This window comes from Carassius carassius, chromosome 25 (genome assembly GCF_963082965.1).
Source record: "Carassius carassius chromosome 25, fCarCar2.1, whole genome shotgun sequence".
Classification (NCBI taxonomy): domain Eukaryota; kingdom Metazoa; phylum Chordata; class Actinopteri; order Cypriniformes; family Cyprinidae; genus Carassius; species Carassius carassius.
The window spans coordinates 22,694,776-22,716,251 of record NC_081779.1 but is presented as its reverse complement, the minus strand read 5'-3'; the positions used below and the strand labels follow the sequence as shown (position 1 = coordinate 22,716,251).

Genomic DNA, 21,476 nt, shown 5'->3' with positions numbered 1-21,476 from the left:
TTTTGATATTTCAGCCCGAAGTATGTGTGCTACTTCTGTTTTGACCGTAGCGAGTAGCCTCTCTTTATAATGCCTAGCACCCAATCCGAAACCCCTGGAAGTGCTGACCATGCATCTGCATGAATGGCTAAGGGCTGGATGCGAAGCGTGCTCTGTTGACTGGGCAACGGCGGCGCTCGGATGTGCTGCGCATTTGAGGCGGGGAGCGCGCTGATCACAGCGGGCAGATCGCTCCTCCTCGACCCCGTCCCGGTGCTTAACCGACTGGGGGAAGGCTGAGCATGTCCCGTGGGACTCGATATGTCTGCGAGTAACTGTGGGCTGCATATGTGCACATTTACCACTTTCAACTCGCTGTCTGCCTGTGCAGAGCGTATGTGCACGGGCCTCGTTTTTACAGAAGCCACGCGCTGTATGTGACATAGTGTATGTGGGCACTGGGGAGTGGGCACGTTTACTATGCGGCGCGCTCGACCGATCTGTGTCGATCTTATGTGCGCGAGCCCTGTGTGCAGGGCTGTGCTTACATGTGGAGATGGGCACTGAGGAGTGGGCATCGTCACTGCATTTATAGCACCATCGGCCGTGGCCGGACGAGCGTGCACGGGTTTCGTTTTTACAGAAACCACATGACGCGTGTGACATAGTAATTGTGTGCACTGAGGGGTGTGCACGCTTACTATGCAGTGTGCGCGATCGACTTGAGTTGCTTTTATGGGCGCGAGCCCTGTGTGAAGGGCTGTGCTTATATGCGGAGATGGGCACTGGGCAGTGGGCATCGTCACTACATTTATAGCACCATCGGCCGTGGTCGGGACACCAGAAATTACACCTTTTTCGGGAAATATCTGGGTAGCCGTGATAACGGTTTTTGTGTACAGGCAAGCGGGCAACCGTACAGGCTTGCGCATTGCAAAAGACGCTGAAACAGTCACAGTCTCTGGAACTGAAACAGCGGCGCGCTAAGGTGAGAGCCCGGCCACAGCGGAACTCGTACACCTGCGCTTCGATGAAGCAGCCATCGCGAGTAGTGCAGCCAGCAGCGTCACACAGCAGGCTTTAGATGGCAACACCGCTTTTGCCGCCGTCCAGCAGAGGGCGGACAAAGGTGCGTCGTTCCTGTTTTTAGCATCATCCAGTGTGGAGAATGCTAGTGAGACAGACGAACGAGTTTGCGCTGAATATGGAGCGTACCAAGCCTTCGCCACCTCTTCGTGAAGCTCAGGAAGAAATGAGGCAGGCTGGTGCAGACCACTCGCGGCCGAGACTCGTCGCGGCCAAAACAAGCACTCGCCCTGGCTCCTTCTCGATGTCAGCTCGTCTGCTGGGCTTCTGAGCAGAAGGCGCGAGATCCTCAGAGCTCGCCCAGCCCTCACTGCCCGAAGCTAGCAGAGAGCGCGTGTCCTCTTCCCCCGACGCGGCCCTGAGATCGACTTCCTCGGATGACCCGCTGGCAAACAGCGGCCGCTGCCCACCGGGAAGCGATGCAGGGGGGGCCGGTGAAGCAGGGCGAACCGGCGAGCTCGGTTGAGCTAAAGTTCCGGAATCCGCTGGAAGCGACGCTTTTACGGCGCCTCAGCACAGCGGAGAATGCAGGCTCAGAGAAAAAGGCCAGGCGAGTCCTCAGAGTCACCATGGCAACAGCTCGCAGTGAGGGCATCCGCCGTCAGCGAGTGCGAGCGCTGCATGATCTTCACCCAGGAAGGAGACACAGATGACGTACCGGATTCCCTCGCTGAGTGGGGCTCTGACGAGCCGCAGGAAGGCATCTTAAAAAAGACACGAGCTCTTTTACGAGTGTGTGTCGCAGAGCGAACACACACACACATAAAGAACAGTGGATATAACAGAATTGAAAGGATATAGGCGCAGGACAGCGCAGCAGGAACGGCAGTGGAAGGCGGCGAAGGCCAGCAGCTTCAGAATGGCTCGTCCCGCTGATATGCTTCTCAGACGGCGCTTGCTTCCTCCGTGATCCAGCGATGCGTGAGCTTCGCTGAAGAGATGAAAAATCAGGTGAGTCAGCCTTTTCGAGCTCCTTTTATAGGTTGGGCCACACCCGTTTCGGCCGGAAGTGGCAAGAAGGGCGCGAAGCGCCCTTATTGGTCTGATGTTGCATCAGCCTGCGCTCGATAGGCTGTGCAGTTGCCGCAGAACAAGCCAATGAGCGAACGAGCCGTCTTTTTTAAGGATTAAGGATAAATTAAGGATAATTTTTTGCTTCAGTATTTCGTGAAAAGAGACTTTTCCCGTAGCGTCTTAGCTAAGACGCAGTAAGAGAGAGCTCTCGTAAGAGAACCGCAAGTTCTACGTGAGCGCCTACATATCGTCAAAACGGCATAATCATAACAGCCCACGAATATTCAACTGTGAGATTGGTAATCGAATCAGGCTCCACGAATCGAAGCATCGAATCGTGGACTATTTGGGGACACCCCTACTAATACATATAGTAAAAGCTAATCTAACATAATAATATATACTACAACAGTACATAAATAATACTAAAATAACAAATATCAAAAGAGGGTTCTGTCGTATCTTCTGAAATACTATGTTTCTGAACCACTGTTCTAAATTCTTAAATTATGATTTGGTGATAAAAAATAGCTTTTTTTTTTATATAAATACATTATTAAGACATACTAATATATTCACAAGATCATTTATAATGTGATGTTTATATAACTAAAAGAAAACACTTCTTCTGAAGGTAGAGGCAGGGAGAACAGAAGCCTAGAGAGAAAGAAGCATGAAGCAATAAATATTGATCCTCAGTCAGTCATTTCTCACAAACCCAGGAAAATCTTATCCAGGCCAGCAAAAAGAAAATGTTGTCTGGCATAAACAGAGGTGATCTTTTTTTGCAGGGTCATTAGTTATTTGGACAGGGCAAAAAGTGCAAGCAGTCTCTGTAAATCAGAGCAGTTTACAGCTGGACTCACAGCAGTAGCCTACAGCTTTCACAGAGCCCATCTGAATCACTCCATGACAGAGCAGTAATGATGACCATAGTGATAAAATGCTTGGCCATGATAAATAATGCAAACAATAAGTGAATCCTGAGTGGAAAAGAGCAGCAAGCGAATCCTTAAAATATTTTCTTTTGTGTTCCAAAGAAGAATGACAGTCATATGGCATCTGAATAACATGAGGGTGAGTAAATGATGACAGATTTTACAGTATGTCATTATTTAGTCATCCTCATGTCATTTCAAACCCATATGACTTTCAATTCTTCTTTGGAACACAAAAAGGAGAAATTTTAAATGATTATATAATGACAGTTAAATGGATAGTTTGCCCAAAAATTAGAATTCTTTCATCATTTACTCATCCTCAAGTTTTTCCAGACCTGTGTTGTACACAAAACCTGTGCTGGTCTCAACTGACTTCTATAGTATGGAAAATGTTTAATTTAAATAAAATTGAAGTTATTAATGACCAGGGACTGTTTGGTTTCCCACAGTCTTCAAAATATCTTATTTTGTGTTCAACTGAAGAAAAAAGAAAATAAAAAAAAACAGGTTTGGAACAATTTGAGGATTAGTAAATGCTGACAAAAACTAAATTGAAGTTGTTACTCCGTGTTTATTTCGTCAGGCTTATTACTGGGTGCACTATTCTTTTAAACTCACACATTTATTATGAGCATATAAATATATGAAAGATATTGTTCTGTTATTTTGCTGAGAGGAGGCTATTAATGGTGACCTGCCAAAGGACTGCAGATAAAGATTAGCCACTGGCTATCTATGGAACATCAAATGGAAACATTTTTGTATAACACTGTAAATGGTCGCTTCCCAATAAATAAATAAATAAAATCAGTAATATTTCAAAAACCATTCTATTTCTTGATTCTGGTGTTAAACAAGTCCTCAGAAAGTGAATTCCATAAATCTTATCAGTTTGCTGTGAACAGGAGGGCTCTCATCTTTATTAGCTCAAATTATAAAAAGTGATGGAGTTCGTAATGGCATGGCAGATGGCATCTGAAATCCTTTCTTTAGCAGAATGGGCATTTGCTAAGGGCCAGGACTCGGCCTGAGACTTCGAAAAAAGAGAGTGAGAGAAGAAAAGATTAAAATGCAAATACGGCCCCTTGCTGATCTAAAGTCTCTCCCTCAATTTGAGCTAAAAAAGGGTTCAGTGTATAACAGTTAATCCTCAGAGGGCGAGATGAAGAGAAACACACTGCTTCAAATTAAAAGCTTACAATGAAAAAGCTGATGGACAAAAGCTTTGTGCTTTATTTCCAATCAACCTTCGCCACAGAAAACAGACCAGAAGTCTTTATGGCAAATGAAATGAGATTCCTGTGTATTTAGCCTCCACATTGAGTGTGTTATCAGCGTGGTACGTGCTGCTTTCATGACTTGTGAGCCGTGGGGCGGCACTGAAATGCTAAAGTGGAACAGACGAGATGATGTGCAAAAACAAACAACTTTCAACATTACTGAGGGACCACTTTACTTTAGTTTTGAACTACTTAAGAGCTCCAGTCTAGTCGAACTGACGTGCAAGCTTATTCCTGATGATAAGGGGAAGCTCTCTTTCCCCCCTTTTCCCTGTCCCCTGGAAATCTCTGGGTCCCTGGACAGCATTCGAGATGGCAGGCTCAGACACTTCACTTCCATCAAATCTAGCAGAGCCACACTGAAGAGCTCTAGGCATGTTCTTCCTGCTTATGAGTGTGTTGTGACACACAAAAGCTATAGATGGACACTGCGTCCAATTCACAAGCCAACTCCCAACTACACTTGAGCAACGAAAGGAAGAAAACCTCTGCGGTGCTATTTCAGTCATGTCAGCCGAACAGTTCTACCTTTTAATTGGACAATATTTGGGTGACAACTGACATTTCAAATGTCACCCAAGGCACTCTTTAAAATGTCCAGAGGGACAAGTATAAAAAGATGAAAAGACTCACAGAGACGTTGTAGATGGCCATCCCAACAGCTCGGTGATCGTTTATTTTTTCAGTGGAGACAGATTTCGTTTCATAAGCCAGAAAAATCCCAAGAAGCAGCAGCAAACCCTTATAGCCATAAACGACACCTACAAGACAAAACCGAGACAAAAATAATGAACAGGTTTCTAAACAACCTTACTGTCCTCATCATTGTTCCTTCTCAAATCACCTCAACACTCACTACTGATATTAATAAATTAATATATTTGTTAACTATTAAACTACTATTAAAAAGACTGGAGCCAGTGAGATTATATTGTTTAAGGAATAAACCCTTTTTTTCTTCAAATTGATCAAAATCTATTTACATGTTTTCTACTATTTATGTGTTTTTTTTTACTATTTCAGTTCAACATTGATAATAATAAAAATGTTTCTTGAGCAGCAAATAATCATATTAGACTGATTTCTGAAGGATCATGTGACACTGAAGACTGGAAATACAGTTGCACAGCACAGGAATAAATTACATTTTAAAATACATTACAATAGAAAACTTGTAATAATATTTTACATTATTACTTTTTTAACTGTATTTTTGATCAAATAAATGCAGCTTTGGTGAACATCTTTCAAAATATCAGACGTATTATTTCAGAATTATCATAATTTTTCTTAAATCCCACCATATCAAACTGTCAGCACGTTTATGGGCTTTTAAACATTTTTACAATGCTTCGAAAACATTATACAACAATACCAATCATATTTCATTGAGCCTTTGATTTGTTACTACTGGGTGTTGCTTGTCTATTTTTTATCATCGCCCTCTTGTCTGACCATTAAAGAATTAGTTCACTTCCAGAATAAAAATGTCCTGATAATTTACTCACACCCACGTCATCCAAGATGTTCAGGTCTTCCTGTGTTCAGTCGCATAGAAATTACGTTTTTTGAGGAAATTCTTTAGGTTTTTTGTCCATATAATGGACTTCAATGGATCACAATGGGTTAAAGATCTTCATTGCAGTTTCAGTGCAGCTTCAAAGGGCTCTACATAATCCCAGCCAAGGAATAAGTGTCTTATCTAGCAAATCGATCTGTCATTTTATATAAAAAAAAGTCTTGCTCTGTGATGCACGTCCTCAATTTCACGCATGACGTAATCATGTTGGAAGGGCCATATGTGGTTAGCTCCTTGCCTGTTTACTCCGGTTCAAAAAGGCTGGGTAGGACGAAACTTTGCATGTTCGCTTTGTAAACACTGGGTCAGTACTTCCTACATCATGTGTGACCTTTCCAATGTGACCTCGCAATCCGTGAGGTCGAGTTAGTGCAATACAAGCATTTCTGGTAAAAAAAAGTATACACATTTTTATTTTTTAAGAAATGACACATCGTTTCACTATAAGATCCTTATTCCTCGGCTGGGATCATGTAGAGCCCTTTGAAGATGCACTGAAACTGCAATTTGGACCTTTTCAACCCGTTCTTGAAGTCCATTATATGGACAAAGATCGTGGAATGTTTTCCTCAAAATCCTTAATTTCTTTGTGACTGAAGACAGACATGAACATCTTAGATTACATGGGGGTGAGTAAATTATCAGGAAATGTTTATTCTGAAAGTGAACTAATCCTTTAAATCCTCGATAAACACCGCTAGTGCAATGACGGTCACAGACAGGGGCTGATTTAATTTAACTGAGTGTTTAATTTAATTTAACTGAGTGTTTAATTTAATTTAACTGAGTGTTTGCTAAAAACCAACTCACTCTCAGATTATCATTTCAAATTCATTTGGCTTTGGATGTGACCGAGAATGATGCTATCTGAGTGGGTGAGCTGTTTACTATGTAATTAATCCATCCATTTCCAGCAGTTTGATGTATTTAGGCCGATGCAAACATGATAGGTGGACATTATCACTCTGACAGGGTAATCAGTCAGTCACAGGCGCTGTCTGCTCCCATGACTTTTGCCTGCATCTAACCATTCATCCCTCACATTCACACCACACTTTATTACTGAGAACTCTGCTAGATTTGGTTTGTTTTAGTTCTGTTCGATCAATTATATTCTCATCCAGATGTCGTGAAAGGACACTGCTGTCCATGCGTCCTTGGACCAAATGTCTAAAATGGTTTATGCAGAGAAACTGTTATGACAGAAGACAGGTCTGTTTACAGCCAGCTGGAGGACTTTGCCTGAAGAATACATTGAAGGCTGACCATAACTGGAAGAGCAAGGCCAGTCCAATTTGTCCCATAAAGGTAGCAATTAATTTGTTTAATTAGTTAAACACTTACAAGAAGGAAACACCTGAGTTGAGAGGCTGAAGGTCGAAACCACCGGGGTTCCTTCATTAAATCACTCTTTCACTCACAGGCTTATAGGCTTTATTCAGACTGCATCTTTTTTTTGTGTGTCCAACACCATGACAAGGTCATGACGAACAAGAGCAGAAGCACAGTGTATTTAAATATATCTGCAATTACACGTTTGTAATGAAGTTGCAATGTAGGTCATTTAAAATATAATAACTATAAATGTAATATTGAATAACACGGTTACAGTTATAATCAAGAACTTCACATGTGCTTTAATGCTAGTCAACAGATCAAAATAAGAAAATGTTTCTAAAATATAATTATTCAAGATGTAGTTTAAGGTAAAACTTTTCAATTTACTTTATTACAAAGAGTACTTTTTATAAGTGTGTGTGAGTGTGTTGGGAAACAGTCAAGGAAGTCTACTCTAAGTACAATTAAGTGGCTGTTTATGCATAGTTTATTTTTTATACTTAAAATATACTGACATATTTATAAATAGAAATATATTTAAAATATACTTCAAAATACTTCAAACAACTACATTGAAATTAGTTAAGCACACATCTTTTTTTTCAAGGGAATCTGTCATACTTTACTGGAAATATAAAGCATACTCCTCTAGTGTGTTCAAGGCAGCTCAGGGTCTCTTTAAAATGTCTTAAGGGTGCTTGAGTACACTGCGCATCTGGATATACACAGCTTATAATATATCCTTTAATCATCATTTGATGAATCACTGCCAGCATGGTTACTATAAATGTTCACAAACATCTCCTTCAAACTAAATTCTGTTTACCGACTGTTTTCTACAAAAACAACTTCATTGAAATATACCTTCCGCAGGCCTAAATCAGCACAGATAGCATCGGGTTTAACTAGATTAGGAGTGGTTGGTAAATAAAAAGCAGGTTTTTGAATGGAAATACTGCACACAGAAGTCAGAAAATGCATTAACTGGTAAAATGTATAAAATGCAACTGTAGACTATTAAAAATAAAGGTTTCAAGGGGTTTCACATTGATGCCATAAAAGAACCATTTTGGGTTCCCCAAAGAACCTTTCAGTGAACAAATAAAAAAATTCTAAAGACATGTTTTCCACTATAAAGAACCTTTAATGCAATTAAAATGTTCTTTGAATGCTAGAGGTTCTTAATGGAACCGATGCCAATAAGGAACCTTTATTTTTAATAGTGTAGGCTTTTACATTTTACAAAAAGAATTAGGTGCACTGTGAACAAATACAGTGTCAAACCCAGAGAAGTCTTACCAAGCCATGTGTTCATCTTCTCTGAACTGCAGTGCTGCAGCAGAGGCTCGATCAACTGATCCACGTCACCTTTAGGAGCTTCTTTAGTGAACTTCTGCTCAGATACAAAAGAGAAACACAATAGCAGTTCATTCAATATTTTGTTTCTATCCACCTTAAGGCCAAACACAATAAATCCAGCAATGCCATATACAAAAAACACAGTCCTTGATCAAAACTGAGTGCTGCCGTACCTCTACTGTGATGTGCAGGGGATCCACAATCTGCCAAATCATAAGGGACAAGATGTCGATAACCAGCAGGACTCCCACGGTGGCATAAAGCTTCCATGGCTCCAGGTGCTGCTGGGATATAAAAGGACCAGTGAATCAACTTTCCATCCAGGACAGTGAAAGCCACAGCTATGCCGTGATTCATAACATCATATAGAGAGTAAGTGCAGAGCGCTTGAAGGGGAAACAATGGCCCATTATCAGGATGCCAATTCAATCCTCCACACGGTGGCTGCACTTTATGGTGTAAGTGAGGAAAGTGTCTTTAATGGATTTCGGCTGAGACCATAACGCTGCAGCAAAATCAATAGTCGTTCTTTTTTGTAGCAAGGATGGTGCTTGTGAGCAATTAAACATAAAAAGAATTTATTTAAAGAGCAACATAAAAAGAGTTTATGTTCTTTGTGACTTGTATTGTTTATCATCACTTTTGAAAGCTCATAAACCTCAAACACACCTTCACACCGGCGAAGACGGAAGAACTCACGCATAGCCAGACAACTGACTCAAGGAATTGTCTGGGTTCAAAACGGAAAACGAACGAATGAAAAAAAAAAAAAGACCAGGAATGTACTGGAAAAGGACTATGAGTCATTTCAGGGGGGTTACAAGCAAAAATGTGATGCTTGCATTTTTGTTCAAGTGCTTATATTAAGCTCTAAAGCATCTTCAATCATCCTTTAACTGAAGGAACTACTTTTCTGGGTGAATGAGCTTCTGGTTTCCCCATAGGCTTCCACTTTATGTATGTTTGTACAAACTGAGAATCAAGTGTAAATTATTTCCTGTTTTGTTTTTGTCATTTTTTTTTTCTGACATTATATGACATATTTAATGTGTAAAGGGGACATTTTCATGACAATTCTCACAATAAAATACCCATCCCGAGCTCTTTTGTACTTAAAATAGAATGTTTGTCCCAAATATTTCATTCTGTCTTATTTATGGTCTATAATAAATGCTGACACTATTCTGTTTTTCATATTTTCCTTTTGTATCCTGACAATGACTTTGAAGAATCCACTTACTGATGCTCAGTTTGTGTTTGTTTGTTTGTTTGTTTTTTACTTATTTTCTAACATATTTTTTTTTATAGTGGCTCCATCAGTCAAAGAAGCATGTTTGAAAATGACAAAGCTGTCAATTTGATGCCCCACTGCACATCACAGATCATTTCTCAATCTCTGAATCCTTTCTTTGAGTAGAGGCAGAGAGATAGATAGATAGAGAGAGAGAGAGAGAGAGAGAGAGAGAGCTCTCCACAGGGGCTCATGACAAGCTCCTCTCCAGCACTAGATGGACGTTCAAGAATACTCAATAATAGGCATTATATACTTATCCTGAAAATACCTTTCTCCTCTGTCTTTATCTCTTTCTCTATCCTTATTTTAGTTATTATGGTTGTGCGTTTGTGTGATTGGTGATCTGACCTTCAAAACATCACTTTCTTAATACAGCACAGAACTAACAATGATAAATACTTACATAGCTTTTATTCATTTTAGTTGTTGTTAATTTCAGAATTTACCTAAAAACTTTTACATTATGCACAGTGGGCTAAAATTAACAATAAACAATTCTATATTTATTTACTAACATTACCCAAGATTATTAAAAGCTGCAGAAATATATTGCTCATTGCAAGGTGGTGTTAACTAATACATTAACAAATGGGATCTTAAAGTGTTACAAAATTAAACATAATGATTGTGTGTGTTTGTGGTGATGGAGTGACTGCTGGCTCATGGGGCTGTGCTGTATGATAGATGTGCTGTTTAAGGATGCTCAAGGACAACGGGGGACCCATTGCTATGAGATCAGACAGAGAGACGGTGGAAGTGAGAAGGAGATCTAAAGATGATAGCAGAGAGAGGAACAAGATATATACTTGATAAAGAAACAATAATTTCACTATGATATATTGATTATTCCAGCAGCGTACTGAACATCCTTGACACAAGTCAAGAGAAAATCCCTGAGGGTTTAACCCTCAAAGACCAAGACAGCCGCCCACGGCTAATAATAACTGTGGTTCTTTAATGTTTAATAACTTTTGAACCGCTAATCCTATCGGAATGCTTTAAAAAAGAGATCTATTTCTCTCATTTGGATATTCTGAGCCAAACAGAAACGATTGTTTTGATGCTTAGTCCCACCCCATGCCCCGACTGGTTCAAACTATCCCATATTCAACCAATAAACATAGGTTTTGGTCTTTTTAACTAGTATTTAACATATGTCTTTGGAAATATGAACGAACACAAAGTGAAAGTAAAGTCTGTCACAAAATAACACATTTGCATGAGATAACTCTCTGAAAAAGCACAGATAAACACACGACAGAGTGTTTTGACAAAATAAATCAAAAACAAGGATGAAACAGTGGTACATATCTGATAAAGCACTGAAATGTATGTCTTCGGGTCGCTAGGACATGTCCCGGTAAAATGGATTCTGACGCAGATTACAGCCAACGGATCGATCATTTATATTACGTATATTAAGTAAAGAATTATTATATAGTTCATAAAGATAGTTTCCACATTATTTTTTGTTGCACTCTGAATATTTCTCACTCATTTTGTGTGTAGTTTGAATCATTTGCACTGTGTTTGTATTGTTGCAGAAGACAATTTGTGCAATTGTTTTTACCGTATTTTCCGGACTATAAGTCGCACTTTTTTCATAGTTTGGCTGGTCCTGCAACTTATAGTCAGGTGCGACTTATTTATCAAAATTAATTTGACATGAACCAAGAGAAATGAACCAAGGGAAAACATTACCGTCTACAGCTGTGAGAGGGCGCTCTATGCTGCTCAGTTCTCCTGTAGTCTACACTGAAAACATAGAGCGCCCTCTCGCGGCTGTAGATGGTAATGTTTTCTCTTGGTTCTTGGTTCTAAATAAATGCGACTTATAGTCCAGTGCGACTTATATGTTTTTTTCCCTCATCATGACGCATTTTTGAACTGATGCGACTTATACTCAGGTGCGACTTATAGTCCGAAAAATACGGCACTACATGCTGCACAGTTTGTGTTTATTGTTCATACTCAGATTGAAAATATATTTCTCTGAAGAAAAAAAAACCTTTTTGTTTTGTTTTGCTTGGGGAATGTTATATGTAAACAATATCTTATTTGGAAGTGTAAAACACCCAGATACAACTTTCTAAAGAAAAATATCCAAACTTTAGGAGTTTCTGTTTGAGTATACAGTACAAAACACCCAATTGTTGATTGCGTTTTTCTTAAAATTCTGAGATTTCATTAATTCTTAGAGAAAACAAGAGAAAAATTGGGACTTTAAATCAACTTTAAGTTCTCCTGTTTATAATGATATATGGCACTTGATGCTGACTGCTAGAATAGGTCTGGAAAACAAAGAAAAGTGAAGGTGTGTCAGGACAGATAATTTGAAACACCTCCAATTAACCTCACACAGTCCTATTTTAGCTATATTAACATACTATTAAACTTTTTACTATTTTTTGTATTATTTTAATTTTAGTTAAGGCTTAATTTTTAAAAGCTTAAATATGCCTATATAGTTTTTATTTCAGTTTTAGTTTTAGTTAAATGAGAAATGGTGCCTTGGCTTAACTAACTTTTTAAGTTACAAGTATAATAACCCTGGTTCTCCACTCACCTTTCTCTTGTCCTTCTTCTCATCTTTTTTTGTGAACACCGTGTGAACCCACCAGATCTTTGTGAACATACTTCCATAAGCCAAACTGAAGCCAAGTCCAAGCAGCCACAAACGGAACTAGAAAAAATAAATATAAATAATAATAAACATAATAACAATTTAGCCAATATTTCAGTGTTTAACTTTAAAAGACTTCAGTGTACAATAGAAATAAGGATGAGCCAATATTAAAATTCTTGCCGGAACTGATAAGCTTCTAATTATTCTAATCTTAAGGGATGTAAACTATAGAAGCTCAATATTAAAATTCCTAAAATTCTAATTTCATTGTATTCTGTTTTGTCATCTCAAATGTGAATTAAATGTAAAAATTGGAGAAAAGAGCTAAAAATAGTGGTCGACCGATGTTGTTGTTTTTTTTGACAGCCGATACCGATATCTTGGAAAGCAGGGGTGCCGATAGCCGATATTTATATATATATATATTAGTATTAATATTTAAGAAATTTGAAATAATTTAACAATGGATTAAAAAATAAATGTGTAAAATAAACATACTTTAGATGACAAAGCATTTTCCACAAATAAATAAATATTAAATAAAAATATAATTAAAAAGGAAGTAAACACTGCAACCAACAGGTCACTCAGTATTCTGGGAAGTTTGTGTGCATTTGGGAATCATATTTTTCAAATAAAGCCAGGGTAACACTCATTTTACACACGGCACACAGTGAAAATGACATGAATATGACAGTGGGCGAATATATAAAGTGCAGGATAATTTTAAATCACGAGATTAAAGCATTGAAACGGACCGACCATCACACAGAGAACATGCAATCATGCAGGTCACATGCACACCTCACAAGATCTCACAGCTGGATTCAACTAGGTTTGCAAGATTTGTGAAATGTTCATTAGTCATTCAAATATTTGTTTAAATTACAGTATATAAATGTGTGTTTGCTTAATGCTGACGACAAACAAGAAAGCATTATAATGTTTGCCTTTCTTTAACTAATAATATATAAGCAATCGCTATAATAATTTCTGTATAGATTAATTCATTTGTTTAAACATTCTATCGGATCATTAGACAGAACTGTTAATGACGACAGTAAACAAGAGGGAGAATGTGAGCACCGTGCACTCTGGTGCTGGCGTTCTCAGCGCTGTCAAAATAGAAGTCCCACCTCGACCACATCAGCCGATATTTGAAAAATGATAAATATCGGCAAGGCTGATATATCGGTCGACCAGTAGCTAAAAGTTTAATAAAAGCTGCAAAAACAGCTCGTTGTGATCTTCAGGCTTTGCTAAGGTACTGTTATTGAAGGAAGGACCAGTGCAAACTAAATTGGACCTGACAGCAAGCCTGTGATCTATGAGTAAGTGTAAATGAAGAGGGCATATATATAGATGACTGAAAGCAAGGCAGTGAAACAAATCTTTTTAATAATTAAGGTTCTGAGAGAGGGTGAAAAATGGTCATGAAAAATTAAATAATTCATATTTTTTTGATGCAAGAAACCTTGACTAACATTATCTGTGTGCCTCAGGGAAAAAAATCAAATGAAGAAAAAAAGCTTATATGCCTCAAAGCCCTTCTTTTAAAAAACTGACTGGGAGATTTTATAAAGTCAATTACCACTATAATAAATAACATGAATATAAATATAAATGACAAAACTGTGTTACCCAGAATGCTTACCTGACAGACCACAGGAAACTGAGAGTTGCGTACATGCAGTCCGTCAATTCCCAGAGGAAAAACAGCAGCCAGAGCCATCATACAGCCCACTGCCGTCATGTTATTCAGGTACGGCTGGGAGTTTTGAATGTACCTTAACAAAATAGACACATATATCTTGCAAATATGTATATGTTCAAAAACGGTTCATCCATTCAACAGATGCTAATATAGTTAAGTGAATTGACGTGTTGCCAAGTATGGTTACCTATACTTGGAATTTGTGCTCTGCATTTAACCCATCCAAGTGCACACACACAAAGTGAACACACACACACACACCGTGAACACACACCTGGAGCAGTGGGGAGCCATATTGCTGTGGCACCTGGGGAGCAGCTGGGGGTACGGTGCCTTGCTCAAGGGTCTCACCTCAGTTGTGGTAAGCACTCACACATACACTCACATGAATGGCAAGATTTGTAAGTGTTTGGGGTATTAACTTAAGCTGTCTGCTGAGAAAATCTAGTCTAAGAGTCACTAAGACAATAAGACTGAAGCACCTAACATTAGTCTGAATGTGTCTGTGGAGTTTGAATATGTTTGAAATGCCATCATTATTCATCATGCATTAGCCTGTTTGCAACTGTCGTGATTCTATGCAAAGAGAATGCATAAATATGTGAATGTGACCCTTGGAAACACCAGCTAATTGTATGCATGTATCAAGCTGTCCTCTGCACCTGGCTCACATGTGAGTATGCAATATAAATGAACACAGACCTGCAGGCAGGAGCGTATACTTCCATCCACAACTAAACATACCTGACATTGCTGTTGTAGATATTAAAGGTGAGGCAAACGATCCCCATTAAAATGCCCAAGCCAGCGAAAACAGACACGGAGACAAAGAGTTTTTGTGACAGATATCTGAACTTCTGAATCACCACCGTCTGGTCAGCAGGTGGACCAGAGCCTGGAAAGACAAATTAGGCTGTTTAGCATTTTATTATTTTATATTACATTGAAATATCTTTGCGACACTTTCATGAATAGCATTATTAGAGGTCAAACCTCCATCTTCCACATGACTAGTATGTAGCTAGTAGCATTGAAAAATTAAAATATTGTCACACATATTTGCATGCATATAAACGGCTAATCTAATAAGCAGAGCGTTGTTTTTAACTAAAACTATAAAAAATATTTTAGTTAATGTAAAAATCGCAGAAAAAAAGTTTAAAAATATTAAAATGACAAAATCACAACAAATCTACAAAAACCTAAACTAAATATACAATGTAAACTGAAAATATAAAAAAGCTCATTAAAATTGATAAATACTATAAAATGATGTATAGGAACTGCTGATCTGCTAAACCCAGTGCTGTTATTGTTAACTAAACTGAAAACAATTTTAAATATGTTTTGTTCACTTAAATAAAGCTGGAAAAAAAAACACGAAATGTTGCCTAAGCAACCAATCAAAAATAAATAATTTTTAAGTTGAGGTACTAAAACTATTGCAACTAAAATTGATAGAAAAATAAGTTAAAGCTAAATAGAAATCAAACAATAATAAATTACAACAACACAAAGTACACAAACAGTAGTATAGTAAAAACACAAACAGTAGTATATAAATAATTAGGGGTGTAACGATACGCGTATTCGTATTGAACCGTTCGGTAGGAGGCTTTCGGTTCGGTACGCGGTACGCATTATGGACCGAACGGTTCGTTGGACTAATTAATTATATTTGGAAAATAAAAAAAATTTGTGAAATATAATGATATGCGTTCAACAAGGTAGCCCAATAACCCAAACGACGTAACAGGCAACGCCCCTGACACCCCCGAAGAAGAAAAAAACACCAACTTATATGTTTATGTTAGGCTACTCAGTTAGGCGCTCGCTCACTCAGCAATACAGGCTGAAGGCGCGTTGCAAAATGGCCAATGTGTTAACAGACCAGAAATAGAAGATCCTCCAATAACCAACAGGTCTGGTGTTTGGGTGCACTTTGGATTCCCTGTAAGCTATAATTGTGATGGCAAGAGAGTGGTGGATAAAAAACAACAACGATATGTCGCATCTAGGGTACAACAGCGGGAATACAAAAAAAAAAAAAAAACACCAGCGGGAATACTTGAAACATGTCAACTCATTTACGCCGACATCACCTTAGTGTGTCAGTATCTGGGAAAAGACGAAAAAAAGGAGAAACATACTCACAACAAACTATCCCCGCAGAATTTAGACAGACATTTCCAACGGATTCAAACGGGGCAAAAGACATCACCACGGCGATTGGTAGGCTACATTTACGTTATAGCCGCGGATATGAGACCTTACTATTTACCATTGATTCTATCATCACCATTATAGCTTACAGGGAATCCAAAGTGCACCCAAACACCAGACCTGTTGGTTATTGGAGGATCTTCTATTTCTGGTCTGTTAAACGCATTGGCCATTTTGCAACGAGCCTTCAGCGCATACTGAGTGAGCTCCGGTTGACTGCTCACTGACAACACCAGTCGTTCCTCCTTGTTGAATGAGTGGAGAAGGGTATTCCTGCACAACCGGAGGCTGCAGGAACATACTGTTGAATGAGTGATTTCTAGCAGGCTCCTGATTGGTTAACGCGGCGCGTATTGACGCCAAAGTGCAATTTTTTCAACTCGGGCGGCAGACGCGAATTCGAATTATGCACAAAAAGCACCATTCGCGCTTAACGTGCGTTTCGCACAAAGCGCTCTATTCGCGCGTCAATTCGCGTCATTCGCGCGAACTAGACATGCGAATGATGCGAATTCGTGTCTTCCGTGCCGCGCTTAACGCCCCATTCGCGCCGCGAGACCTCCAGACGCGCGTAAACGCGCCTTTGCATTGACTCAACATTGAAATCATTCGCGCCAGATGCTCTATTCGCGTTTGGTGTGAAGTGGAAAACGTAGGTTTTAAGAACATGCTTAATGTAATTGAGCCCCGTTACAATATTCCTTCACGAGCCCATTTCAGACAGACCGTAATTCCTGCTTTGTTCCAAAAAACATAAGCCCTATAGAGAGCCAATTGAGTAAAAACACACTCAATATAAAGAGTTATAGAGTTCCATATAAAAAGTTACATCTTTGTATTTGTTCATAACTAATATAACATTTTCATTTTTTTTTTTATAAGGAGCTGTTTTTGTTTTATACAGTATGCTGCTAAGAAAACACCATAGAAGATGGGTAAAGAATAGCTCCATCATTGTTCAATGTAAAAAAAAAAAAACATACTTTGTTAGTTTTAATAAATAAAACATTTTTTAAAAAACAAGGAAATTTATCTTCCAATTTTTTCTTTTTGCTGTATCTAAAACGTACCGAACCGTGACCCCAGTGTATCGTATCGAACCGAACCGTGAATTTTGTGAACCGTTACACCCCTATAAATAATACTAAAAAAGTTTACATTTATATAGAATTTGTTATTTATTTACATTTTATTTACTTATTTGTAAATAAATAATCAAACATTTTTAACAATGAAACAATAGAGCAAAAGAAAGAAAAAGGAGAGCAGCTCTGAACTGCTGTTTTCGGAGACTGAAATGGGTCACTTTACCTCCCTCTCTGCCTCTCTTTCTCTCTCTTTATAAAGTGGCTGCATTTCAAAGTCTGCAGAGAGAGAGCGATAGCTATCGAATTTCACCTCACTGCTATTTGACTAAAGCTTCTCCCCCTCTGGTCTCTGTGAAGCGATTTCACTGCCTCCAGATGGGTAATCGACTGGCCAATTGGTAAAAAACAAAAAAACAAAGCAGAACAGGGTGCACTGTGGTCGGCTTCCTTCAGTGGGTGGGCAGCACACAAGACGTGCACAAATGTCATATTCTTTTATGAGTGACAAATTGGCTGGGGACCACACAGCTTGTTACATCTATCTGTAGAGCTGATTATTTTTTATATAGCCCAGCTCCTTGAGCCTGACAGGACTCATATTGCCAATGCGGTCCCACCAGAACACCTCTCCAGAGCATCTGATAAGTGCAGCAGCTGTCAGTCTTAATTAGAAGTTCACGTGAGGCCATCTCCCTTGTGGATCTCGCTGATATTGATTAAAGGAGAGTGGGAGGTCCGTGAATGCTCGGGGCAGAATACAGCCAACAGACAGATCCTGGGATGCTGGGAAGCAGCGTGGAGCTGCGCTGATGCTGGAACAATCTTAACAGACAGACCCAGGATGTGATATGGCACGACACATGAGTTTAAGTGGTTTGTGGAAATAGAAAGTGGTTGCTATGGTGTTTCAGGTCAGAATGTTAACTCTGCAGTGTTGCTATGGTGTTAGAATTAACTTGCGATCCATGTGGAGCTGCAATCCTTGAGGAACTGAGTGAACGCATTTAGGTGGATAACACAGATCATAGATATTTGCAGTCAGTCGGGTGTCGATTATACATGAAATGGGGTTGGAAACCCATTTACTTCCATGAAGTGAAATATTTCTGATAGAAACTTGATGTGAATCTTATTTGGAATTGATCAGATTGTAAAACGTAGCTGGAGATGGTGATGTCAGCCAAGAAGTGAAGTTATTTCAGAAGTGGTGCACTATTATTACGATGAAAACCTGCACTGATAAAAGGATAGTTCACCCAAAAATGTTAATTCTGTCATTTACTCATCCTCAAGTTGTTCCAAAGCTGCATGAGTTTCTAGCTCCTCTTGAACATAGTAGAAGATATTTTGAAGCATATGGATAACCATTGACTTTCATAGTATTCATAGCCAGAGGCTACCATCAATTGTCTGGTTGACAACATTCTTCAAAATATGTGTTCTTCTTGTGTTCAACAGAAGAAAGAAACTCCTACGGGTTTGGAATAACTTGAGGATGAGGAAATGTTTAACAAAGTAAATACAGTAAAATTTAGATTTCAAGGTGTCTTGAATGCAAATCAGGTCAACAATGAACGTGTGATGGGTTTAAATGTTTGTAAATGTGTGTGCATCCATCGGGCCAGAGAGCTCAAGCTGTTTAATACCTCTCCTTGTCCTTGATGGTGGAATTGGGACGGTATGTTGCCATGACGACCAAGACCCATAATGGTTGCCACAGCAATGAGAGAACAAGGCGCAGATGCAGTGGTTGTCAGGGGCGACTGGCGAGAGCAAGAGAGAGCGAGCGAGGCCAGTGAAGTGGATGGGTAACGGCGAGAAACAACTGAGCATAAAGACTCAAACAAAAATGTTCCCACTCAGCTGAGAGATGAAGGGACATAACCTTCACTTTGCAGTTGGTATGAAGAGAATATCCTAACGAGCGACAATCAGTCAACACGTGGCATCCAATCTGGAGCAAAGTCACCCTCTCCTTCAAGAGGCCTTTATTTTAGCACTGATTATTTTTATCTCTACACGCTGCCGTCTCTTTGGACACACTGTCTGGGAGCGTCAGGGACCATTGCGGCAAGGTCACTGTTGGGCGGTGATGGGTCGCACTTGTGTGTGCATCTCCAGATGGTACAACGCCGCCTCACAGGTAACCTGTCTAACATCTTCTAACTTTGATGATCTCGCATTCCTGTTCTCCTCGTCATGATCAAACGGCGACCTTTCACCTCACCAGCAGACTCACGGCGACCTGCAGACTGGCACAGTCAAGGGTTTCTGTTAAAGTGATGACCTCCAAAGAGATCTATCATTGACAACTAATGCAAAAGTTAAAGGTGCCAGACTGTGTGAGCCGCCTGGGGTGCACGACAATGCTGTGGACACTATTCCCAGATGCAAGCTGGGTAAATAAATGAAAAAAGGTTCCATTACAAGGGACCTGGAAGGGCTTGTGAAAAACGCAATTAGCGTATTTCGCAATGCCGATGTGCTACAGTTGCCATGGTGCTTGCTGCTTCAGTGAGTTTTTAATAAGCTAATAAGCAAGTTCAAAACAACGTAAGCCCATCGAGAGCACATCTAGGGAAATGTCTAGGCATAGAAATGGTCACATAATGAGCACGGTGATGTGCCGTCATACGCCGATATTATAAACCAACAAACCCAGGCTGCTATCACAAAGCTCAAGGATGTTTTTCAAAACCGCAACCGCTTTTCAGAGCCTGTGAGGGTTTAAATAACAGGCAATGACAATCAGCTGAGGCACGTTTGTGCCATCTGTCTTGATTGGACAATTCGTACTCGTCCAGTCAAGGTTAGCACGTGCTGGGAGGCAGCTGGGGAATAGCCCGGTCCGTTTCTGATTTGTGTTGTTTTCAGCTGTCAGTTGGCATCTTCTCAGTGCACAATCAACAACACTGAGCATGAACTGGTCATCAAATACAATTAAAAAGATTAAATGAAACCATCACTCATTGTATATTGCACAAAATTGTTATCAGTGCGCTTGCTCAATTTATGATTGGAATTAACTCCTGGCGGTTCTCTAATGGCATTCATTTGTCTTTTTTTGTTGAGCCATGCAGAGCTCCTGCAGCGCGGCTGCCCTCACGGACAGAATGCTAAACAGAATTTGACTGACTGATTGATTAGCGTCCTGTAGCGGCCTGTCGTCCACGGTTCTCTTCGTTTTTGGGGGCGGGGCCTAGAATGTGCGGCTGTGTCACTGGGAGAGATGCAGATGAGTGGCAAGAGTAATAATGTGAGTGATTGTGTGAGAGGAGGTTTAAAACAGAAAAGAGTGCTTGAGACAGTGATAAACGAGCATATATGGGAGATGAGAGAGACAAATGTGTCCTCACCTATCCACCTGTCATTCCCATACCAAGAGAGATTGCCTTTGGTCATATCATAGTATCCAATTTTCTTGTAGCTTCCTCCTGCCGAGAGAAAGGGAGAGAGTGCGATTCAGAAATAGTTTAGAGTCAACATTAATTGGCATTCACAAAACATTTTTCTTCTGTAATGTGACATGTTTTTGGACAGGATATTTAAGGAGGAAAATTTTTTATTGACTTTATTTTATCCACTGGGAATTCAGCTTTATGCAAATGTGTGAAATGGTGACTACCAGTGAGAGTGCAGGGTGGCCCTGTTAACACGCAGAAAGACAACACATGAGAAAACGCTTTATTTCAGCATTCTGAAACATCATGCAAACACGAACAACATTTTCCTTATGTTGTTCTCATTTTCTCATCATTTACTCACCCTCATGTCATTCAAAACCTGACTTTTGTTAATATTCAGAACACAAATAAAGACATTTTTAATATTGTCTCATCATTTTTGCCCTTCCATTGAAAGTCCAACCAAAATAGTAGATGTTTCAAGTCTTAAAGAGACATAATCACTTTATATCATGACCAGTAATTTATGCTTTAACTCACATTGTTTTTAT

At 39.5% G+C, this 21,476-nt stretch overlaps 1 protein-coding gene across 2 annotated transcripts in view; it reads right to left on the bottom strand.

Annotated features, from left to right (window-relative positions):
• Positions 1–21,476, bottom strand: part of LOC132104426 (gamma-aminobutyric acid type B receptor subunit 1-like) — a 127,214-nt gene that overhangs the window by 9,096 nt on the left and 96,642 nt on the right. The window contains exons 15-21 of one of the 2 annotated variants that reach the window (XM_059509892.1): positions 20,878–20,955; positions 14,955–15,105; positions 14,151–14,283; positions 12,437–12,553; positions 8,750–8,860; positions 8,517–8,610; positions 4,934–5,061 (exon numbers count right to left, since the gene is read on the bottom strand). In XM_059509892.1, the coding sequence (XP_059365875.1) occupies positions 4,934–5,061; positions 8,517–8,610; positions 8,750–8,860; positions 12,437–12,553; positions 14,151–14,283; positions 14,955–15,105; positions 20,878–20,955 (812 nt within the window). The remainder of the gene's footprint in view (positions 1–4,933; positions 5,062–8,516; positions 8,611–8,749; positions 8,861–12,436; positions 12,554–14,150; positions 14,284–14,954; positions 15,106–20,877; positions 20,956–21,476) is intronic. The other variant, XM_059509893.1, reaches the window with a different exon arrangement.